This window comes from Salvelinus sp. IW2-2015, linkage group LG2 (genome assembly GCF_002910315.2).
Source record: "Salvelinus sp. IW2-2015 linkage group LG2, ASM291031v2, whole genome shotgun sequence".
Taxonomy (NCBI): Eukaryota; Metazoa; Chordata; class Actinopteri; order Salmoniformes; family Salmonidae; genus Salvelinus; species Salvelinus sp. IW2-2015.
In genome coordinates this window covers 39,824,622-39,849,656 of record NC_036839.1, presented here as the reverse complement: position 1 = coordinate 39,849,656, position 25,035 = coordinate 39,824,622, and the positions used below count along the sequence as shown (strand labels likewise).

The window sequence follows — 25,035 nt, the reverse complement described above, 5'->3', positions numbered from 1 at the left end:
AGGTTCCACAGCCCAGCATCATCTTGGCTTTGCGAATGTCGGGGCGCGTCTCCGAGGGTCATCCTGCGCCTCTGGAAGGAACTGGATCTGACTGCGGCTCACTAAGTGTGTGTGTGTGGCGGGAGGAAGAAGGGAGGTAGAAAAGGGTACAGTTAGGTACAATCCAGACAGAGAACAGCAGCGATCTGGTATATTTGAAGAGAAAGGGGAAGAAAGAGTGAAAGAAAGAGTAAGAAAGCAAAGGAAGAAGTGGATGAGTGGTCTGTTGATCTGACACTCACCGACCAGACTCCTGATGAGCTCAGCAAACTCCAATATGGTGTGTTCTTCCGGGTTCCCCTACAGGCAGATTACATGAACCAACACAGAAGATCAACACACACAGGAAGACGAAAGTACACACACACCCTTCAGAAGCAATTAGCTGAGTGTTGCAAAAAACAAAAAACGTGTGTGTGAAAGCGACGACAATTTGGTGGATCAGAGCCACAGTGTGTATCAGTAATGTACGCCAGTCAGCCTCGCTACAAGACCTCTCCTACTACTCTGACATCTCCACCATTCCATTTCCAGACAGAGTACTACAGAAAACTGGTTGGTTGTACTGCTACAGCATGACTGAAAAACACAACTATTCTACTCTGGCCTAGCTTAGTTCTGTGGGAGAGGTCTTAGGTTACCATATAAATGTAGTCAATATCAAAAATTGATAAAAGTAGGACTCTAATATGGTATTGTTTTTTTTAGCCAATCATCAGACATGTATCAGTACTTTTTGAATACATGTAATGACAGAGGAAACCGGTAGGTTGGATTTACCAGGTTGACTGGGCTGCTGATGTTACTGTTCATCAACGACACCAGACCATTCACTAGATCACTAAGAGAGAGGGGAGAGAGAGCGAGAGAGGGGGGGAGGTAGTGGGGGAGATGGGGAGAGAGAGAGAACAATCAGTTAAGAACCCCCCCCCTCTCTCGCTCTCTCCCCCCTCTCTCTAGTGATCTAGTGAATGGTCTGGTGTCGTTGATGAACAGTAACATCAGCAGCCCAGTCAACCTGGTAAATCCAACCTACCGGTTTCCTCTGTCATTACATGTATTTTAAATTGTCAAAAAGTACTGATACATGTCTGATGATTGGCTAAAAAAAACAATACCATATTAGAGTCCTACTTTTATCAATTTTTGATATTGACTACATTTATATGGTAACCTAAGACCTCTCCACACACAGAACTAGCTAGGCCAGAGTAGAATAGTTGATGTTTTTCAGTCATGCTGTAGCAGTACAACCAACCAGTTTTCTGTAGTACCTGTCTGGAAATGGAATGGATGGAGATGTCAGAGTAGTAGGAGAGGTCTTGTAGCGAGGCTGACTGGCGTACATTACTGATACACACTGTGGCTCTGATCCACCAAATTGTCCTGCTTTCACACACACGTTTTTTGTTTTTTGCAACACTCAGCTAAATTGCTTCTGAAAGGGTGTGTGTGTACTTTCGTCTTCCTGTGTGTGTTGATCTTCTGTGTTGGTTCATGTAATCTGCCTGTAGGGGAACCCGGAAGAACACACCATATTGGAGTTTGCTGAGCTCATCAGGAGTCTGGTCGGTGAGTGTCAGATCAACAGACCACTCATCCACTTCTTCCTTTGCTTTCTTACTCTTTCTTTCACTCTTTCTTCCCCTTTCTCTTCAAATATACCAGATCGCTGCTGTTCTCTGTCTGGATTGTACCTAACTGTACCCTTTTCTACCTCYCTTCTTCCTCCCGCCACACACACACACTTAGTGAGCCGCAGTCAGATCCAGTTCCTTCCAGAGGCGCAGGATGACCCTCGGAGACGCCGCCCCGACATTCGCAAAGCCAAGATGATGCTGGGCTGGGAACCTGTGGTCAGTACAAACACGCACACACTGGATACACACACTAGACACACACGTGCGTACATACACAACTTCATATATACAGTTGAAGTCAGAAGTTTACATACACTTAGTTTGGAGTCATTAAAACTCGTTTTTCAACCACTCCACAAATTTCTTGTTAACAAACTATAGTTTTGGCAAGTCGGTTAGGACATCTACTTTGTGCATGACACAAGTAATTTTACCAACAATTTTTTACAGATTATTTCACTTATAATTCACTGTATCACAATTCCAGTGGGTCAGAAGTTTACATACACTAAGTTGACTGTGCCTTTAAACAGCTTGGAAAATTATGTCATGGCTTTAGGAGCTTCTGATAGGCTAATTGAYRTCATTTGAGTCAATTGGAGGTGTACCTGTGGATGTATTTCAAGGCCTACCTTCAAACTCAGTGCCTCTTTGATTGACATCATGGGAAGATCAAAAGAAATCGGCCAAGACTTCAGAAAACAATTGTAGACCTCCACAAGTCTGGTTCATCCTTGGGAGCAATTTCCAAACACCTGAAGGTACCACCTTCATCTGTACAAACAATAGTACGCAAGTATAAACACCATGGAACCACGCAGCCGTCATACCGCTCAGGAAGGAGAAGCATTCTGTTTCCTAGAGATGAACGTACTTTGGTGCGAAAAGTACAAATCAATCCCAGAACAACAGCAAAGGACCTTGTGAAGATGCTGGAGGAAACAAGTACAAAAGTATCTATATCCACAGTAAAACGAGTCCTACATCAACATAATCTGAAAGGCCGCACAGCTCCAAAACCGCCATAAAAAAGCCAGACTACAGTTTGCAACTGCACATGGGGACAAAGAGACGTACTTTTTGGAGAAATGTCCTCTGGTCTGATGAAAGAAAAATAGAACTGTTTGCCATAATGATCATCGTTATGTTTGGAGGAAAAAGAGGGAGGCTTGCATGCCGAAGAACACCATCCCAACCGTGAAGAACGGGAGTGGCAGCATCATGTTATGGGGTGCTTTGCTGCAGGAGGGACTGTCACTTCACAAAATAGATGGCATCATGTGGAAGGGAAATTATGTTGATATATTGAAGCAACATCAAGACATCAGTCAGGAAGTTAAAGCTTGGTCGCAAATGGGTCTTCCAAATGGACAATGATCCGAAGCATACTTCCAAAGTTGTGACAAAATGGCCTAAGGACAACAAAGTCAAGGTATTGGAGTGGCCATCACAAAGCCCTGACCTCAATCCCATAGAACATTTGTGGGCAGAACTGAAAAAGCATGTGCGAGCAAGGAGGCCTACAAACCTGACTCAGTTACACCAGCTCTGTCAGGGGGAATGGTTCAAAATTCACCCAACTTTCTGTGGGAAGCTTTTGGAAGGCTACCCGAAACGTTTGACCCAATTTAAAGGCAATGCTACCAAATTTAGTGTATGCAAACTTCTGACCCACTGGGAATGTGATGAAAGGAATAATTCGCTCTACTATTATTCTGACATTTCACATTCTTAAAATAAAGTGGTGATCCTAACTGACCTAAGACAGGGAATTTTTGCTAGGATTAAATGTCAGGAATTGTGAAACTGAGTTTAAATGTATTTGGCTAAGGCGTATGTAAACTTCCGACTTCAAATATATATATATTTGAAGTTTACATACGCCTTAGCCAAATACACACATGCGGCTAGACAGACACACACTCTCAATGCATTTAATCATACGTCTACTATACATACGATGATGTTCTGTAAGACGTGTGTGTTGTTGTGTTGCCAGGTGCCGTTAGAGGAGGGCCTGAACAAGACCATCCAGTACTTCAGCCGGGAGCTGGAGCACCAGGCCAACAACCAGTACATCCCCAAGCCTAAGGCAGCCCGCCAGAAGAAAGGACGACCAAGACAACACAATTGAGCTCAAGGGGTCAAGGGTCACACCATCCCCAAAGGCTGCTGGGACACCGGAGGACCCAGGACCCTCAGAGAACTCTCTTGAGTTTGACGCGAAGAAGAAATGTTCCTGTGTCTGCTGTGGTTTTTACACTCCCGCAGGGCAATGCTTTTCAGTCACAAACGTGCCTGAAAGCAAGAGTAGAATCACAAACAGATAATAAAAAAAACTGACAACGATCAGAACCCAGTCTTGCACTCTGGTTTGTTTTTGTCAATACAGGCTGTTATTTAAGATCAGGCTTGAGAGAAGTGTTTTGTTGCGTTGTTTACACTGTGCAGTTTGTGTCATTTGTTTTGTTCGGTTGCCGTGATCTATTTTATTACCTGCATTGATTCCTGGGTCTTACGTAAGACTGCTTTGTATTCCAACCATTGCAACATTGGCGGAGAGGAGAAGCGAGGAGAGGTGAAGGAGAGTGAGTTCGTTTGTTCAAAGCCTCAGATGGGTGTGCTAGGCCCCGCCCCCTTCTAAACTTGCTCTGGTGCTGTGCAGTGAGCTGTAAGCCTGGACACACACACGCCACTCAAGAGTGTGTTTCTGTGTCACTGTGTGTGTGTGTGTCTTGTGGTTCTGAGTAACTTTTGGGATAACCTTTGTGAAAGCTCTACTGTCAAATCGGAAATCCAGAAATCTTATATAATCAATTTTARGTGAAAATGCTATTTTAATAAAATATTTCCAATAAATGTCTCCCGTGTGTGTGTCTCACTTCTAAAACCTTGGTGTTACTATTCTGGTAGTTCCAATCTGGAGGTGGGAAGGTTAGTCAATAATGTGAGGCTGAGCAATGAGTCAGTCTTTATTTATACTGATCCTCTAGAGATCCTAGACAAACAAACAATACAAACAGAACTCAACAGCTGGTGTAAAGAGATAGGAAGAGAAAAGCCAGATCTGGAGCAGGAGCCGGGGGCCAGTAGATTAGGCTGGGGAGAAGTGTGCGAGAGGAGACAGTTTAGTTGAATTTATTTGCACCAAATAAACAAGTGATCGAGAACAATACAAAAAGTATAAACGGTGTGCAGGTGTTGTTGGAAGCCCAAGGTTTTTTTTGAAAACCACACCCCCCACATTTTGTTTTACAATACATAAGTACAAAAATAAAAATGGTTAAAACAAAACCTACTAATTATAAATGATTTGTGCAGTAATCACACACAAMAAAAGTGTGTTTAAATGTGTGTGAGAGTTAGCCTATATGGAGATTACTGTGTAGTTTGGTTCATCAGGCTGACCCTCAGTCTTCACTTGAAGTTATTGAGAGATGGTAATGTAAAAATAAAAGTTTCAGAGTATGGTACCTCTGTATCTGACAGAGAATTGACTATGTGAGGTGTGGAGGGGGTAAAGGTTATTGCAGTTTCTTGTGTTATATACAGTCAGGTCCATAAATATTTTGACATGGACCAAGTTATTATTTTAGCTGTCTACCATAAACACATTGGAGTTGAAATTAAATGATGAATATGAGCTGAAAGTGCAGACTTTCAGCTTTAATTTGAGGGTGAACGGTGTAGGAATTACAGCACTGCACATATGTGCCCCCCTTTTAAAGGGACCAAAAGTAATTGGACAATTGTCTGCTCAGCTGTTTCATGGCCGGGTGTGTGTTATTCCATCGTTAGTTAATTTACAGGTAAGCAGACAAAAGGTCTGGAGTTGATTTCAAGTGTGCATTTRGAATCTGTTGCTGTTAACCCTCGATATGAAGTACAAAGAGCTGTCACTGCCAGTGAAGCAAGCCATCATTAGGCTGAAAAATCCAAACAAACCCAACAGAGAGATAGCACACATTAGGTGTGGCCAAATCAACTATTTGGTACATTCTTAAAAAGAAAGAACACACTGGTGAGCTCAGGAACAACAAAAGGCCCAGAACCCCACGGAAAACAACTGTGGTGGATGACAGAATAATTATTTCCCTGGTGAAGAAAAACCCCTTCACAACAGTTGGCCAGATAAAGAACGCCCTCCAGGAGGTAGGTGTCTCTGTGTCAAAGTCAACAATCAAGAGAAGACTTCACCAGAGTAAATACAGAGAGTTTACCACAAGATGTAAACCATTGGTAAGCCTCAAAAACAGGAAGACCAGATTAGAGCTTGCCAAATAACATCTAAAACACCTGTACAGTTCTGGAACAACATCCTATGGACATATGAGACAAAGATCAACTTGTACCAGAATGATGGGAAGAGAAGAGTGTGGAGAAGGGAGGGAACTGCTCATGATCCAAAGCATACCACCTCATCTGTGAAGCATGGTGAAGGTAGTGTTATTGCATTGGCATGTATGGCTGCCAATGGAACTTGTTCCCTTGTATTTATTGATGATGTGACTGCTGACAAAAGCAGCAGGATGAATTCTGAAGTGTTTAGGGATATRTTATCTGTTCAGATTCAGCCAAATGCTTCAAAACTCATTGGACGGTCCTTCACAGTTCAGATGGACAATGACCCGAAGCATACTGCGAAAGCAACCCAATACTTTTTTAAGGCAAAGAAGTGGAATGTTCTGCAAGTCAATCACCTGACCTGGATCMAATTGAGCATTCATTTCACTTGCTGAAGGCAAAATGCCCCAAGAACAAGCAGGAAGTGAAMATTTGATTTGATTTGATTTAAATTACCTTTAAATGGCGTCAGACCAAGGCTCTACATCTGTCCTCGTGCTCCTAGATYTTAGTGCTGCTTTTGAYACCATCGATCAYSACATTCTTTTGAAGAGATTGGAAACCCAAATTGGTCTACATGGACAAGTTCTGGCCTGGTTTAGATCTTAACTGTCGGAAAGATATCAGTTTGTCTCTGTGGATGGTTTGTCCTCTGACAAATCAACTGTAAGTTCTGGTGTTCCTCAAGGTTCCGATTTAGGACCACTGTTCTTTTCACAATATATTTTACCTCTTGGTGATGTCATTCGGAAACATAATGTTAACTTTCACTGCTATGCGGACGATACACAGCTGTGCATTTCGATGAAACATGGTCAAGCCCCAAAATTGCCCTCCCTGGAAGCCTGTGTTTCAGACATAAGGAAGTGGATGGCGGCAAATGTTTTACTTTTAAACTCGGACAAAACAGAGGTACTAGTTCTAGGTCCCAATTAACAAAKAGATCTTCTGTTGGATCTGACAATTAATATTGATGGTTGTACAGTCGTCTCAAATAAAACCGTGAAGGACCTCAGCGTTACTCTAGACCCTGATCTCTCTTTTGACGAACGTATCAAGACTATTTCAAGGACAGTTTTTTTCCATCTTCGTAACATTGCAAAAATCTGAAACTTTCTGTCAAAAAATGWKGCAGAAAAGTTAATCCATGCTTTTATCACTTCTAGATTAGACTRCTGCAATGCTCTACTTTCTGGATACACGGATAAAGCACTAAATAAACTTCAGTTAGTGCTGAACACGGCTGCTAGAATCTTGACTAGAACCAAAAAAAGGTATCATATTACTCCAGTGCTAGCCTGAGTGTAGTCTGGCACGGGTGTGAAGGTGAACGGAAAGCACTGGAGCAACAAACTGCCCTTGCTGTCTCTGCCTGGCCGGTGCCCTAATCTCCACCAGGATTCTCTGCCTCTAACCCTATTACGGGGGTTAAGTCCCTGGCTTACTGGTGCTCTTCCATCCCGTCCCTAGAAGGGGTGCGTCTCTTGAGTGGGTTGAGTCACTGACGTGATCTTCCTGTCCGGGTTTGGCGCCCTCCTCGGGTTTGTGCCGTGGGGGAGATCTTTGTGGGCTATACTCAGCCTTGTCTTAGGGTAGTGAGTTGGTGGTTTGAAGATATCCCTCTAGTGTTGTAGGGGCTGTGCTTTGGCAAAGTGKGTGGGGTTATATCCTGCCTGGTTGGCCCTGTCCGGGGGTATGATCGGACGGGGCCACAGTGTCTCCCAACCCATCCTGTACCATCCTCCAGTATTTATGGTGTAATAGTTTGTGTCGGGGGGCTAGGATCAGTCTGTTATGTCTGGAGTATTTCTTATCCGGTGTCTTGTGTGAATTTAAGTATGCTCCCTGTAATTCTCTCTCTCTCCCTCTACCTCCCCTCCCGGAGGACCTGAGCCCTAGGACCATGCCTCAGGACTACCTGGCATGATGACTCCTTGCTGTCCCCAGTCCACCTGGTCGTGCTGCTGCTCCAGTTTCAACTGTTCTGCCTGCGGCTATGGAACCCTGACCTGTTCACTGGACGTGTTACCTGTCCCAGACCTGCTGTTTTCAACTCTCTAGAGACAGCAGGTGCGGTAGAAATACTCTGAATGATCGGCTATGAAAAGCCAACTGACATTTACTCCTGAGATGCTGACCTGTTGCACCCTCTACAACCACTGTGATTATTATTATTATTTGACCCTGCTGGTCATCTATGAACGTTTGAACATCTTGGCCATTTACTGTTATAATCTCCACCCAGCACAGCCAGAAGAGGACTGGCCACCCCTCAGAGCCTGGTTCCTCTCTAGGTTTCTTCCTAGGTTCCKGCCTTTCTAGGGAGTTTTTCCTAGCCACCATGCTTCTACATCTGCATTGCTTGCTATTTGGGGTTTTAGGCTGAGTTTCTGTATAGCACTTTGTGACATCGGCTGATATAAAAAGGGCTTTATAAATACATTTGATTGAATTTGATTGAGTATTTGTAGATGAAAGTGCATGTTTTGCGTACGTTAATGTTGTAAATAGACAAGTTCTTGAGTTTCTTAAACAAAGGTGCAGATGGAGCCAGGTAATTAGAGGAGGAGGCTRGTCTTGCAAATGTATTTTGTATGATGAGTAATTTGTGTGGATAGGAGGCATATGTGCTGGCCCAGACAATATTACAGTAAATGAGATATGGTAAATTAAGCTACAGTATAGAGTTAGGAAGTTAGCCTGATGAACCAAACCACTAATCTTTCTGATGACACCAACAGATTTCATCAACTGAATATGATCTTTCCAGGACAACTGTTCATCAATTAAAACTACAAGGATCTAGTGCATGTGACTTGTTCCTTTTCATTCCCACCAATTGAGATTCGGGCTCTTTTTTTAACCATATTTTTTATTTTTACTAGTGAACAAAATAAAGTTWGATTTTTTTACATTTAAAGATAATTTGTTTATCTGGAACCATTCAGAAAATCTGTCCATGCCTGAGTTGGCTTCGTTAATTAGTGAATAAAAATTATTGTGTGATAAAATCTAATTGGTATCCTCAGCAAAGAGAACGGGAAGTACGGTAGAAGACACAGCAGCAAAGTCATTGATATAGATTAGGAATAACAAAGGTCCCATTATCCAACCCTGTGCCACGCCACAGGATGTCTTGGCCCTAAGGGATGGGTTAGAAACGAGTGAAAAGCATGAGCTGATGCACACCCAAAAATGTTTGTTGAGGTGTTGATYAACGGAAAGTAAACTGTATACAAAGAAAGAAAGGAAGTTGCACACTATATGAGGGGGAAATAGAGAGGGGGCTGGGGTTAGAAGTAGTGAAGGAGGAGAGAGGTTAGTCTTACACTATGTGAGAGGGAGTGAGACAGCATGTGCAGTTAGTAGTAGTCGTAGTTGACGTCGGCTCCGTGACGGTGTGCTCCTCTGTCTCTGGGTCCAATGGGAGAGTTCTCGTCATAATGGTGCTGGCGACCCTGATCGCTGGACCGCGCGTGGTCCATCCAGTAGGACAGGTCTGTCTCCAGTCTCTGGGGAGGGGAAAAACACGACCACAACCTCTCAACTTTAGCCCAACTCAAAAGATCTGAAACATTGGAAATGTGCAAGAAATATTGTAACATTTCCACTCCGCTCATTAGAGAGCAGGGTTATGCAATCAACTTGTTGCTCATACCCATCAGATCCTTTCAGATCTACTGGATTGCTTAGCGGGTAAAGGAGAGGAGCTAGGGGGTAAGGAGGTAGGAGCTAGGGGGTAAGGGAGTAGGAGCTAGGGGTTAAGGGAGTAGGAGCTAGGGAGTAAGGGGGTAGGAGCTAGGGGGTAAGGGACTAGGGGGTAAGGGGGTAAGGAGTTAGGGGTAAGGGTTTAGGAGCTAGGGGGTAAGGAGATAAGGGGTAAGGGGCTATGGGGTTGATTTGCTAGTCAGCAGATGTTTTGGAGATGATTTGAACAGGACAGCTGGTATGCATAGAGTATAGACCAACATGGTTTAAAATGCAGAGGCTGTCGGATCCAACAGCAAGAGAGGCAGGTTCAGGCAACAGGAAATGACACATACCCAGGAAGTCATTAAAGCAATCCTACTGATTGACCTACAGGAGCTGTCAGCTGTCTACAGGAGCTGTCAACTGTCTACAGGAGCTGTCAGCTGTCTACAGGAGCTGTCAACTGTCTACAAAACTGAGGAGCAAACAACTTTCTCCTTCCTTTACTTTATTCATAACCTCTACTTCTCAATACTTCTCTCTCTCGGTCTGTCTCTCAGTTTCGTCTCCCCCACTCTCTGTCATTCTTTCTGATTTGTTTTTGCCAAAGATTTTCTCCCTGGTCCTGGTGTTTCTAAAGATCTCCATTGGAATCATTGATCTGGAAGAAACATAGCTAGAGAGGAAAAAAAGCTTGAAAGTGTGTGCGTGCGTGTGTGTATTCAAGGTGTGTCAGGCACAGTGATGTCCATAGTGGTGGAGAATAATTATCTTCTTTGAATAGAGTCTCTAGGTCCTGCTGTGGCAGAAACATCCATCTGCTTTTATCTAGTCTGATAACGACAACAAATTAGCCTGGACATTATCCCTCCCACCCACCCTTTTTATGTTTTGTATAGCATGTCACGTCTGCTCCCGCTCTTCCCTCCCCCTGGCGCTTGAGGGCGCCAGGTTGCCCTGCATCGCGCACTCCTGTCATCCATCACGCACACCTGCCATTCCTCGTCACGCGCATCAGCGTTATTGGACTCACCTGGACTCACTTATCACCTGTTCATTTCCTCCCCTATATTTGTCAGTTCCCCAGCTTTGTTCCCCGCTGCTGCATTGTATCGTTTTTGTCTTTAGTATTAGTTTACTGACGCTGTTCCTGTCTCATTCCACATCCGTCTTTATTAAATGTTTTACTCCCCGTACCTGCTTCGCCTCTCCAGCGTCATCTCATGTGACATAGCGATGTAGTTTGTGTTTGCAGTGTTGCCTAGTTGTTGAAAGTGTTCCATTGCACCGGTCGGTCATCGTAGTGTATGCATACGTAGTGTATGCTCTAGCGCCTATGACTGGGCAGTATGGCTTTACTGCACAGACCTGTACCTTAGAGACAATTTGCACATTAGAGACTACCTAGACCTTACAAATGATTTGCACTGACTAACCACACATCCAACCCTCTTGCTCACTCACACACACACACACACACACACACACAGGGTAGTAGAATCAATAGAATACAATTGAACAGCACTGTTGACTGTGTGTGTAAGTACAGTCCATTATTACTATGCTACCTCTTCTACTACTATTATTGATTAATATACTGCATTGTTGAGGGAGCTAGCATATAGGCATTTCACTGGAACTGTATGTGAGATGAATAGATTTGATTTGACTTTGTACACTGGCATTTTGCCATAATATTCATTTTTCTCACATAGATGCTTTAGATCTTAGTGCTTTGTATAATGGCTGTTCTCCCCCATGTAGCTGTGGATTGTTTCTCGTAGGCCTATACTTCTACGGATCGTAGTACTGTTTACCCTATCCCATATCTGGGGCCAGGAGTTTTTACAACCTTGTGACCTAATCATATAACATATGCAATACTATGATAATGGCCCATAGTAGGGTTAGGTCACAGTGTCAGATTAAACTCAAGACCCTACCCCATTCCGTGACCCCTCTCTTCACTGTTTCAGGGGGAGTTGGAAAATGCAAAAATAAACACATTCCCATTTCACACAATTACACACATGTACATGTGTGAAATACAGCAAATATAAGCACCTGCCAAATTATTATTATTATTATTTATTATTCAACCCTCTTRGCCCACTCACCGTCTCATCGAAGCCCATGTACATGAACTGCATGATCCACTGCTGCACATCTGGCCTGCTGCGGTCCCAGATGTTCCTCTTGGGCCGCCGTAGCTTGGCCAGGAACTCTTTGGCCTTGGCGGGAGCAACAGCCACCCTGTACTTAGAGGAAGCGCTACCGTCACCCACCACTGGGGGGAGGCAGAGAGGAGACTTGTAATGGCAGGATTATGTAAAGTAAGTGCAGTGTTTAATGTGTGTATGTAAAAGCCATCTGTCAATATTACCATCTCTTTTCTTCAGGATCTTGTGAAGGCTGCTCTCACTGGAAACATCTGATAAAGAGAGTCAATAGGACACTTAGTGGGGTTAATGTGGGTTAATGTATAGCCTAGAATCCCTTTAGCAAGGGAGAGGAGACTACTGTAGTGTAAATCCATTGTGATTATAAAGTTAGATTGTGGTGTGATAAATCCCAGCTCATTCAGTAGAGGCTTAGCACACACACGCACACACACACAAACAGCCAGAAGTGGAGCACATGAATGAGGTTATAGGAAATGGTTTGCAGGAGTCTAAGTTGCAAATTATCAATTTCCCCACTAAACTTTTTTTTCCCGCCTACAGTAGCAGTCTGTCTAGAGAGGAGGAGGGGTGTTTGCTATTTGCTGCCTCACATTTACATGAATGATGAATGAGACTTTCCACTGAGAGATCTGCCTGGTCTGCTTTCTGTCCCTACCTCGCTCTCCCTCTTTCTCTCTTCTTCCCTGTCTAGGCAACCCTTCTCGCTCATCAAAATTGTGGTAAAGAGACAGCTAGAAAAGCCTTTTGAGGTGAAAGGGATTAATGGAATTTCCATGGCCAGCTAGTTTTCAGTGACACATTAAGTCCATTGTGGCTTGTCTCCTGTTTTAGAATATACAGTGTCTTCAGAAAGTATTCACACACTAACTTTTTCCATATTTTGTTGTTACAGCCTGAATTTAAAATTGATTAAATTTAGATTTTGTTCCATTGATCTACACACAATGCCCCACAATGCCAAAGTGGAATTGAGTTTTTAGACATTTTTAGAAATGAGTACAAAATGTAAAGCTGAACTGTCTTGAGTCAATAAGTATTCAACCCCTTTGTCATGGCGAGCCTAAATACAGTCAGGAGTAAAAATGTGCTTAACAAGTCACATAAGTTGCATGGACTTGCTCTGTGTGCAATAATTGTGGTTAACATTATTTTTTAAATGACTATCCCATCTCAGTACCCCACACATATAATTATCTGTAAGGTCCCTCAGTCGAGCTGTGAATGAAGACCAGGGAGGTTTTCAATACCTCGCAAAGAAGGGCACCTATTGGTAGATAACAAAAAAAAGCAGACACTGAATATCCCTTCGAGCATGGTGAAGTTATTAATTACGCTTTGGATGGTGTATCMATACACCCAGTCACTACAAAGATACAGACGTCCATCCTAACTCAGTTCCGGGAGAGGAAGGAAACTGCTCAGGGATTTCACCATGAGGCCAATGTTGATTTTAAAACAGTTACAGAGTTTGATGGCTGTGATGGGAGAAAACTGAGGATGGATCAACATTGTAGTTACTCCACGATACTAACCTAAATGACAGAGTGAAAAGAAGGAAGTCTATACAGAATTAAAATATTCAAAAACATGCATCCTGTTTGCAACAAGACACTGAAGTAATACTGCAAAGAATTTAACTTTTTATCCTGAATACAAAGCATTATGTTTTGGGYAAATCYAACACAACACATTACTGAGTACCACTCTTCATATGTTCAAGCACGGCGGTGGCTGCATCATGTTATGGRTATGCTCCTCATCGGCAAGGACAAGTTAGTTTGTTTAAGATTTWAAAAAATACATGGAATAGAGCCAAGCAAAGGCAAAATCCTAGAGGAAGACCTGGTTCAGTCTGCTTTCCAACAGACACTGGGAGACAAATTCACCTTTCAGCAGGAAAGTTTATTCCCCACTGGGTCAAACAGCTGCAAAGACAGAGAAACGTTTACACAAGCACCTATATTTATACCCTCCTACTAGGAGGAGTCAACTCCTTGCACATCTAGACAACCAATCCATCTCTGCTGCTAAGTCAGGAAATTAATTGGTTCCTCTCAGTGGTGTAGTCATGGCCCTGCCTCCTATATGTGTGTCATAGGACTGTTCCTTCTCACTTCATCTGACCTGATCTGACCCCCCCCCCCCAGGAGCCATGAGATTTAACAATACCATGTATTAACATGTAAACTAGTTATAGTATAGTAACATGAATAAGTATTTATTTAAAGCTAGATTCCACAACCACACAAGAGAAAGAAATGTGTTACGCATTCATGCATTATGCAAAAATAACTCAGCACTCACCTTAGATAATTCAAATACCCCATAAAACTTCATAAAACATACCATCAACCTTCAAACTGAAGTTCTTACATAACTATATGAATTAACACTTCAGTGTATCAGATGTTGCTTCAGAAGCTTTGTTAATCTAAGTTTGGTTCCATATGGGTGAAATCAAATTATCTAGCATAGTAGGAGGTTTGGGGGGACAGAATGATAGATGGGAGGAGATGGAGACAGAACGATCGTTGAAAGAAAGGAGCTAGAGAGAGAGGTAGACAGGAAGAGAAAGCGAGAGTTACCTCACCTGCGAGGGCCAGCAATGTGAGCAGAGCGGTGAGCCCTACCAACCTCAGATAAAGCCGTTGAGAAGCCATGGTGTCCCCTTCGCTCTCGCGTTCTGACCCGTCTAATGGCAACACACACCACAAACACACAGATACAGGGAGCGCAGTTGGGGCCGCGAGCCAAACGTTCCGATCGGAAACTGGCCCGTAGTGGCTTAATGTCGTTTATCCCAACATCCAACCCACAGAAACAGGCCTGACTGAAGTAGTGTTTTTTCTTCTAATGGAATGTTCATGTGTGCCTGGGGTTCTTTTCCATCCAGTAAGTACAGCAGCAGCAGTGAGAGAGGAAGAGAGAGGAATTTTAACCGTATAGCTGCTGTTCTCCCTATACAGTGTATACCAAAGGTGAACTTGCAAACTTGAGCCAACGATAAACCTCTGAATTATTACCACCCAATTAAGTCGACTGAATTAACGTTGCTGAGAAAGTGTCAAAATGGAGGCTGTAGTGGTGGAATGAGTAAGGGAACCCAGTGTGGAAAGAGAAAGAGAGAGAGAATAACAGCACAAAGAACTAGCTATGCAAAATGGAGATCTATGGATAAACCACTTCTCCAACCTTTTTGGACAAGAGCAAAAGCATATACATGATAGATTGTGCAAAGCTGTTATCAAGKCAAATGGTGGCTATTTGAAGAATCTCAAATATAAAATATATTTTGATTTGTTTAACACTTTTTTGGTTACTACATGAWTGCATATGTGTTATTTCATAGTTTTGATGTCTTCACTTTTATTCTACAATGTAGAAAATAGCGGTAGAGGGAGCGGTCCTGCTGCTGGGTTGTTGCCCTCCTACGGCCTCCTCCACGTCTCCTGATGTACTGGCGGCCTGGTCTCCTTTGGTGTAATGCGCCCTCCATTGCTCTGGACACTACGCTGACACGAACACAGCAAACCTTCTTGCCACAGCTCGCATTGATGTGCCATCCTGGATGGACTGCACTACCTGAGCCACTTGTGTGGGTTGTAGACTCCGTCTCATGCTACCACTAGAGTGAAAGCAGCGCCAGCATTCAAAAGTGACCAAACATCAGCCAGGAAGCATAGGAAGAGAAGTGGTCTGTGGTCACCACCTGCAGAACCACGCCTTTATTGGGGGTGTCTTGCTAATTGCCTATAATTTCCACCTGTTGTCTATTCCATTGCACAACAGCATGTGAAATGTATTGTCAATCAGTGTTGCTTCCTAAGTGGACAGTTTGATTTCACAGAAGTGTGATTGACTTGGAGTTACATTGTGTTGTTAAGTGTTCCCTTTATTTTTTTGAGCAGTGGATATATATGTTGATCGTATTACTCCAGTGCTAGCCTCCCTACACTGGCTTCCTGTTAACAAGGACTGATTTCAAGGTTTTACTGCTAACCTACAAAGCATTACATGGGCTTGCTCCTACCTATCTTTCTGATTTGGTCCTGCCGTACATACCTACACGTACGCTACGGTCACAAGACGCAGGCCTCCTAATTGTCCCTATAATTTCTATGCAAACAGCTGGAGGCAGGGCTTTCTCCTATAGAGCTCCATTTTTATGGAATGGTCTGCCTACCCATGGAAAGACGCAACTCGTCTCAACCTTTAAGTCTTTACTGTAGACTCATCTCTTCAGTGGGTCATATGATTGAGTGTAGTCTGGCCCAGGAGTGTGAGTGAACGGAAAGGCTCTGGAGAGACGAACCGCCCTGCTGTCTCTGCCTGGCCGGTTCCCCTCTCTCCACTGGGATTCTCTGCCTCTAAGCCTATTACAGGGGCTGAGTCACTGGCTTACTGGTGCTCTTTCTTGCCGTCCCTAGTAGGGGTGCGTCACTTGAGTGGGTTGAGTCACTGACGTGATCTCCTGTCTGGTTGGCGCCCCCCCTTGGGTTGTGCCGTGGCGGAGATCTTTTGTGGCTATACTCGGCCTTGTCTCAGGATGGTAAGTTGGTGGATGAAGATATCCCTCTAGTGGTGTGGGGGCTGTGCTTTGGCAAAGTGGGTGGGGTTAATCCTTCCTGTTTGGCCCTGTGCCGGGGAATCATCGGATGGGGCCACAGTGTCTCCTGACCCTCCTGTCTCAGCCTCCAGTATTTATGCTGCAGTAGTTTATGTGTCGGGGGCTAGGGTCAGTTTGTTATATCTGGAGTACTTCTCCTGTCTTATCCGGTGTGAATTAAGTATGCTCTCTCTAATTCTCTCTTCTCTCTTTCTTTCTTTCTCTCTCTCGGAGGACCTGAGCCCTAGGACCATGCCTCAGGACTACCTGGCATGATGACTCCTTGCTGTCCCCAGTCCACTCCTGGCCGTGCTGCTGCTCCACTTTCAACTTTCTGCCTGCGGCTATGGAACCCTGACCTGTTCACCGGACGTACTACCTGTCCCAGACCTGCTGTTTTCAACTCTCTAGAGACAGCAGGAGCGGTAAGATACTCTTAATGATCGGCTATGAAAAGCCAACTGACATTACTCCTGAGGTGCTGACTTGCTGCACCCTCGACAACTACTGTGATTATTATTATTTGACCATGCCTGGTCCTTTAGGAACATTTGAACATCTTGGCCATGTTCTGTTATAATCTCCACCGGAACAGCCAGAAGAGGATGACCACCTCTCATAGCCTGGTTCCTCTCTAGGTTTTCTTCCTAGGTTTTGGCCTTTCTATGGAGTTTTTCCTAGGCCACCGTGCTTCTACACCTGCATTGCTTGCTGTTTGGGGTTTTAGGCTGGGTTTCTGTACAGCACTTTGAGATATCAGCTGATGTAAGGGCTATATAAATTTGATTTGATTTGATATCATCAACAGCAGACTCCAACATTTCCTCAGTGAAAACAATGTCCTGAGCAAATGTCAAATTGTCTTCTTACTAAAATACCGTACAACAGACCACGTATTCACCTCGCCGACTCTAACTGACAAACAAACCAAAACCAAAGCAAAGTCTTCTCATGCTTTATTGATTTCAAAAAAGTATTTGACTAAATTTTGCAGAGGGCCTGCTGTATAAACTGATGGAAAGCGGTGTTGGGGAGAAAACCTACGATATTTTGAAATCTTAACAAATAATACGTGTGCAATCAGAATTGGCAATAAACACACAGATTTCTTCCCAAAGGAATGCATCTTGAACCCCACCCTATTCAACATTTATATCAATGATTTGGCGAGAGCACTAGAACATTCTGCAGCACCCGGCCTCACCCTGCTAGACTGAAATCAAATATCTACTGTTTGCAGATGATTTGGTGCTTCTGTCACCAACCAAGGAGGGCCTAGAGCAGCACCCAGATCTTCCTTACAGATTCTGTCAGACCTGGGCCCTGACAGTAAATCTCAGTCAAACAATAATAATGGTGTTCCAAAAAAGTTCCAGTTGCCAGGACAACAAATACAAATTCTATCTAGACACCGATGCCCTAGAGCACACAAATAATTATACCTACCTTGGCCTAAACATCAACACCACAGTCACGTCTACTCCCGCTCCCTGGCGCTCGACGTCATCGGTCTACTAAGAACCGGTCCTGGCAACCCATCTTTACGGACACCTGCGTCTCATCATCAGTCACACCTGGACTTCATTAATTCCTGATTACTTACCCTTTATATAGCACTATTTTGTTATCAGTTATTAGGTACAGTTGAAGTCGGAAGTTTACATACACCTTAGCCAAATACATTTAAACTCAGTTTTTCACAATTCCTGACATTTAATCCTAGTAAAAATTCCTTGTCTTAGGTCAGTTAGGATCACCACTTTATTTTAAGAATGTAAAATGTCAGAATAATAGTAGAGAGAATGATTTATTTCAGCTTTAATTTATTTCATCACATTCCCAGTGGGTCAGAAGTTTACATACACTCAATTAGTATTTGGTAGCATGCCTTTAAATGTTGTAACTTGGGTCAAGGTTTCGGGTAGCTTCCACAAGCTTCCCACAATAAGTTGGGTGAATTTTGCCCATTCCTCCTGACAGAGCTGGTGTAACTGAGTCAGTTTGTAGGCCTCCTTGCTCGCACAGGCTTTTTCAGTTCTGCCCACAAATTTTCATAGGATTGAGGTCAGACGTTTGTGATGGCCACTCCAATACCTTGACTTTGTTGTCCTTAGGCCATTTTGCCACAACTTGGAAGTATGCTTGGGTCATTGTCCATTTGGAAGACCCATTTGCAAACAAAATTTAATTTCCTGACTGATGTGTTGAGATGTTGCTTCAATATATCCACATAATTTTTGTACCTCATGATGCCATCTATTTTATGAAGTGCACCAGTCTCTCCTGCAGCAAAGCACCCCACGACATGATGCTGCCACCCCGTGCTTCACGGTTGGATGGTGTCTTCGGCTGCATGCCTCCCTTTTCCTCCAAACATAACGATGGTCATTATGGCCAAACAGTTCATTTTTGTATCATCAGACCAGAGGACATTTCTCAAAAAGTATGATTTTTGCCCCCATGTACAGTTGCAAACCATAGTCTGGCTTTTTTATGGCGGTTTTGGAGCAGGGGCTTCGTCCTTGCTGAGCGGCCTTTCAGATTATGTGATGTAGGACTTGTTTACTGTGGATATAGATACCTTTGTACCTGTTTCCTCCAGATTCTCACAAGGTCCTTTGCTGTTTTCTGGATTGATTTGGCACTTCTCGCACCAAAGTACGTTCATCTCTAGGAAACAGATGCTTCTCCTTCCTGAGCGTATGACGGCTGCGTGGTCCCATGGTGTTTATACTTGCGTACTTTGTTTGTACAGTGAATGTGGTACCTTCAGGCATTTGAAAATTGCTCCCAAGGATGAACCAGACTTGTGGAGGTCTACAATTGTTTTCTGAGGTCTTGGACGATTTCTTTTGATTTTCCCATTATGTCAATCAAAGAGGCACTGAGTTTGAAGGTAGGCCTTGAAATACATCCACAGGTACACCTCCAATTGACTCAAATTATGTCAATTAGCCTATCAGAAGCTCCTAAAGCCATGACATAATTTTCTGGATTTGTCCAAGCTGTTTAAAGGCACAGTCAACTTAGTGTATGTACATTTCTGACCCACTGGAATTGTGATACAGTGAATTATAAGTTAAATAATCTGTCTGTAAACAATTGTTGGAAAAATTACTTGTGTCATGCAGAAAGTAGATGTTCTAACCGACTTGCCAAAACTATAGTTTGCTAACAAGACATTTGTGGAGTGGTTGAAAAACTAGTTTTAATGACTCCAACCTAAGTGTATGTAAACTTCCGACTTCAACTGTTGTATTGGTTATGTTTCCTTTTCAGATGTTTCTCTTGTTTTGTATCATTCTATGTTCATTAATATTAACCTCACTAACTGCACCTGCTTCCTGACTCCCTGCATTGACGTTACAACCACGGGTAACTTCCACCAGGCTGTGAACAATCTGAGAGACAAGAAGAGCCTTCTACGCCATCAAAAGGAACATAACATTTGGCATCCCAATTAGGATCTAGATAAAAAAAATATCCAATCAGTTATAGAACCCATTGCCCTCTATGGTTGTGAAGTCTGTGGTATGCTCACCAACCAAGAATTCACAAAATGGGACAAACACCCTATTGAGACTTTGCATGTAGAATTCTACACACATATACTCAAAGTACAATGCAAAATCCCAAATAACTCATGCAGAGCAGAATTAGGTCTATACCCACTAATGATAAAATCCAGAAAAGAGCCTTTAAACACTACAACCACCATAAGGAGAGCGATGCCAAAACCTTCCATCACAAAGCCTTAACCTGCAAATAGATTAACCGAGTCAAGTCCCCTCAGCCAGCTGGTTCTGGGGCTCTGTTTACAAATAGATGCCACAGAGCCCCAGGACAGCAACACAATTAGACCCAACCAAATTATGGGAGAACTAAGAGAGAACTACTTAACTAACACATTGGAAAAAATCAACCAAAACACAGAGCAAGTTGGAACGCTACCTTGTTCTAAACAGAGAGTACACAGTGCAGAACACCTGACCACTGTGACTGACCCAAAACTGAGAAAAGCCTGGACTATGTACAGACTCGGTGAGCATAGCTGTGTTATTGAGAGAAGTTGGATGACCTGGCTCTCAAGAGATAACAGGATATGTGGCCACTGGCTACAAAATTAAGTGGAAACCGATCTTCACTTTCTAACCTCCTGCCAAATGTACGACCATATAAGAGAAACACATTTCCCTCAAATTACACAAACCCACAGAATTCAAACACACATCTAATTTTGACAAACTCCCATGTCTGTTAGGTGAAATACCGCAGTGTATTTGTATTTATTAGGGATCCCCATTAGCCCGTCATTGTAAATAAGAATTTGTTCTTAACAGACTTGCCTAGTTAACTAAAGGTTTGGGCTCCAAACATATTAAAGTACTTACATTACATTTAAAACAAAAGATAAAACAGTACATCATATAACATTATGACACCACTACATATCTACAAAACTAAAAATGTAATACCACCATGCAACAATATCACAATGTATGCGTATGCATGTGTTTGTACCTTTGTGTGTGTCTCTTCACGGTCTCCGTTGTTCCATAATATGTATTTTTACCTGTTTTTTAAATCTGATTCTACTGTTTGCATCTGTTACCTGATGTGGAATAGAGTTCCATGTAGTCATGGCTCTATGTAGTACTGTGCCACTCCAATAGTCTGTTCTGGACTTGGGGACAGTGAAGAGACCTCTGGTGGCATGTCTTGTGGGGTATGCATGGGTGTCTGAGCTGTGTGCAAGTATTTTAAACAGATAGCTCGGTACATTCAACTTGTCAACATCTCTTACAAAAACAAGTAGTGATGAAGTCAATCTCTCTTCCACTTTGAGCCATGAGAGATTGACATGCATGTCATTAATATTAGCTCTCCGTGTAGTTTTAAGGGCCAGCCGTGCTGCCCTGTTCTGAGCCAACTGCAATTTTCCTAAGTCCCTCTTTGTGGCACCTGACCACAAGACTGAACAGTAGTCCAGGTGCGACAAAACTAGGGCCTGTAGGACCTGCCTCGTTGATAGTGTTGTTAAGAATGTAGAGTAGCGCTTTATTATGTACAGACTTCTCCCCATCTTAGCTACTGTTGACCATGACAGTTTATAATCCAGGGTTACTCCAAGCAGTTTAGTCACCTCAACTTGCTCAAYTTCAACATTATTCATTACGATATGTAGTTGAGGTTTAGGGTTTAGTGAATGATTTGTCCCAAGTACAATGCTTTTAGTTTTGGAAATATTTAGGACTAACTTATTCCTTGCAACCCATTCCGAAACTATCTGCAGCTCTTTGTTAAGTGTTGCAGTCATTTCAGTTGCTGTAGTAGCTGACGTGTATAGTGTTGAGTCATCCACATACATAGACACACTGGCTTTACTCAAAGCCAGTGGCATGTCATTGGTAAAGATTGAAAAAAGTAAGGGGCCTAAGCAGCTACCCTGAGGTATTCCTGACTCTACCTGGATTATGTTGGAGAGACTTCCATTAAAGAACACCCTCTGTGTTCTATTAGACAAGTAACTCTTTATCCACATTATAGCAGGGGGTGTAAAGCCACAACACATACATTTCTCCAGCAGCAGACTATGATCAATAATGTCAAAAGCTGCACTAGTCTAACAAGACTACCCCCACAATAATTGTATCATCAATTTCTCTCAGCCAATCATCAGTCATTTGTTTAAGTGCTGTGCTTGTTATGTGTCCTTCCTTATAAGCGTGCTGAAAGTCTGTTGTCAATTTGTTTACTGTGAAATAGCATTGTATCTGGTCATACACAATTTTTTCCAGAAGTTTACTAAGGGTTGGTTACAGGCTGATTGGTCGGGTGTTTGAGCCAGTGAAGGGGGCTTTACAATTCTTGGGTAGAGGAATTACTTTAGCTTGAGGGCACACACTTTCTAGTGGGCTTAAATTGAAGATGTGGCAAATAGGCGTGGACATATCGTCCGCTATTATCCCCAGTAATATAAAACAATATTTTTTTCACCTCTGACTTTACGGAATTCAAAAGTACAATTCTTGTCTTTCATAATTTGGTCAGATATACTTGGATGTGTAAAGTCAGCATTTGTTGCTGGCATATCATACCTAAGTTTGCTTATCTTGCCAATGAAAAAGTAATTTAAAAAGTTGCCAATATCAGTGGGTATTGTGATGAATGAGCCATCTGATCCCCTTGTCTTTTTTCCCAAAATGTAATTTAARGTGCTCCAAAGCTTTTTACTATCATTCTTTATATAATAAATTTTTGTTGCATAGTGTAGTTTATTTTAATTTTTATTTAGTCTAGTCACATTCTTTGCAGTACGTTTGCCAATCAGTTGGGCTGCCAGACTTATTTGCCATACCTTTTGCCTCATCCCTCTCAACCATACAATTAGTCAATTCCTCATCAATCCAAGGGGATTTAACAGTATTTACAGTCATTTTATTAATGGATGCATACTTATTAGTAACCGGAATAAGCAATTTCATAAATGGGTCAAGTGCAGCGTCTTGTTACTCCTCATTACACACCACAGACCAGAAAATATTCTTTATATCATCAACATATGAATCAGTACAAAACTTATTGTATGACCTCTTATACACTATACAGTCGTGGCCAAAAGTTTTGAGAATGACACAAATATTAATTTCCACAAAGTTTGCTGCTTCAGTGTCTTTTTATATTTTTGTCAGATGTTACTATGGAATACTGAAGTTTAATTACAACCATTTCATAAGTGTCAAGGCTTTTATTGACAATTACATGAAGTTGATGCAAAGAGTCAATATTTGCAGTGTTGACCCTTCTTTTTCAAGACCTCTGCAATCCGCCCTGGCATGCTGTCAATTAACTTCTGGGCCACATCCTGACTGATGGCAGCCCATTCTTGCATAATCAATGCTTGGAGTTTGTCAGATTTTTTTTTTTTTTTTTGTCCACCCGCCTCTTGAGGATTGACCACAAGTTCTCAATGGGATTAAGGTCTTGGGGAGTTTCCTGGAGATGGACCCAAAATATCAATGTTTTGTTCCCCGAGCCACTTAGTTATCACTTTTGCCTTATGGCAAGATGCTCCATCACGCTGGAAAAGGCATTGTTCGTCACCAAACTGTTCCTGGATGGTTGGGAGAAGTTGCTCTCCGAGGATGTGTTGGTACCATTCTTTATTCATGGCTGAGTTCTTAGGCAAAATTGTGAGTGAGCCCACTCCCTTGGCTGAGAAGCAACCCCACACATGAATGGTCTCAGGTTGCTTTACTGTTGGCATGACACAGGACTGATGGTAGCGCTCACCTTGTCTTCTACGGACAAGATTTTCCCGGATGCCCCAAACAATCGGAAAGGGGATTCATCAGAGAAAATGACTTTACCTCAATCCTCAGCAGTCCAATCCCTGTACCTTTTGCAGAATATCAGTCTGTCCCTGATGTTTTTCCAGGAGAGAAGTGGCTTCTTTGCTGCCCTTCTTGACACCAGGCCATCCTCCAAAAGTCTTCGCCTCACTGTGCGTGCAGATGCACTCACACCTTACCTGCCTGCTGCCATTCCTGAGCAAGCTCTGTACTGGTGGTGCCCCGATCCCGCAGCTGAATCAACTTTAGGAGACGGTCCTGGCACTTGCTGGACTTTCTTGGGCACCCTGAAGACTTCTTCACAACAATTGAACCGCTCTCCTTGAAGTTCTTGATGATCCGATAAATGGTTGATTTAGGTGCAATCTTACTGGCAGCAATATCCTTGCCTGTGAAGCCCTTTTTGTGCAAAGCAATGATGACGGTACGTGTTTCCTTACAGGTAACCATGTTTGACAGAGGAAGAACAATGATTCCAAGCACCACCCTCCTTTTGAAGCTTCCATTATTCGAACTCAATCAGCATGACAGAGTGATCTCCAGCCTTGTCCACGTCAACACTCACACCTGTGTTAACGAGAGAATCATTGACATGATGTCAGCTGGTCCTTTTGTGGCAAGGCTGAAATGCAGTGGAAATGTTTTKGGGGATTCAGCTCATTTGCATGGCAAAGAGGGACTTTGCAATTAATTGCAATTTATCTGATCACTCTTCATGACATTCTGGAGTATATGCAAATTGCCATCATGTCACGTTCTGACCTTAGTTCCTTTTTTATGTCTCTATTTTAGTTTGGTCAGGGCGTGAGTTGGGGTGGGCAGTCTATGTTCTTTTTCTAGGTTGTTGTATTTCTGTGTGTTTGGCCTGGTATGGTTCTCAATCAGAGGCAGCTGTCTATCGTTGTCTCTGATTGAGAATCATACTTAGGTAGTGTGTTTTCCCCATTTTGGTTGTGGGTGTTTATTTTCTGTTTTAGTGTCTGTTCACCTTGCAGAACTGTTTTGTTTTCTCCTCGTTGTTATTTTGTGTAGTGTTCAGTTTTCTATTAAATTATGACGAACACTTACCACGCTGCATTTTGGTCCTCTTCTCCTTCACCAGACGAGAATCGTTACAGAAACACCCACCAAAAAAGGACCAAGCAGCGTGGTAACCAGGAGCAGAGGGGTCTGGACTCCTG

General features: G+C 42.9%; 2 protein-coding genes and 1 long non-coding RNA gene across 5 annotated transcripts in view; 1 reads left to right on the top strand and 2 right to left on the bottom strand.

Annotated features, from left to right (window-relative positions):
- Positions 1-4,542, top strand: part of uxs1 (UDP-glucuronate decarboxylase 1) — a 143,485-nt gene extending 138,943 nt beyond the window's left edge. For both annotated transcript variants that reach the window (XM_024010556.1, XM_070449083.1), the window contains 4 exons: positions 1,000-1,060; positions 1,554-1,611; positions 1,792-1,895; positions 3,679-4,542. In XM_024010556.1, the coding sequence (XP_023866324.1) occupies positions 1,000-1,060; positions 1,554-1,611; positions 1,792-1,895; positions 3,679-3,813 (358 nt within the window). In that variant the 3' untranslated portion in view covers positions 3,814-4,542. The remainder of the gene's footprint in view (positions 1-999; positions 1,061-1,553; positions 1,612-1,791; positions 1,896-3,678) is intronic.
- Positions 22-883, bottom strand: LOC111979884 (uncharacterized). Its single transcript, XR_002879396.2, has 3 exons — positions 820-883; positions 282-339; positions 22-101 (listed from the first exon to the last, which is right to left on the bottom strand). It is a non-coding gene; the product is annotated as an uncharacterized lncRNA (long non-coding RNA).
- Positions 4,543-4,638: 96 nt separating the features above from the next.
- ecrg4a (ECRG4 augurin precursor a) lies at positions 4,639-14,737 on the bottom strand. 2 transcript variants are annotated; one of them, XM_024010555.2, is made up of 5 exons: positions 14,487-14,737; positions 12,097-12,144; positions 11,831-12,000; positions 9,353-9,535; positions 4,639-4,778 (listed from the first exon to the last, which is right to left on the bottom strand). In XM_024010555.2, exons 1-4 carry the CDS (start codon positions 14,554-14,556, stop codon positions 9,386-9,388), a joined length of 438 nt encoding a protein of 145 aa, XP_023866323.1. In that variant the 5' UTR covers positions 14,557-14,737; the 3' UTR covers positions 4,639-4,778; positions 9,353-9,385. The 2 variants fall into 2 exon arrangements, with proteins under 2 accessions (XP_023866323.1, XP_023866322.1); XM_024010554.2 differs by having other exon boundaries at positions 4,639-9,535.
- Between the last annotated feature and the right edge of the window lie 10,298 nt (positions 14,738-25,035).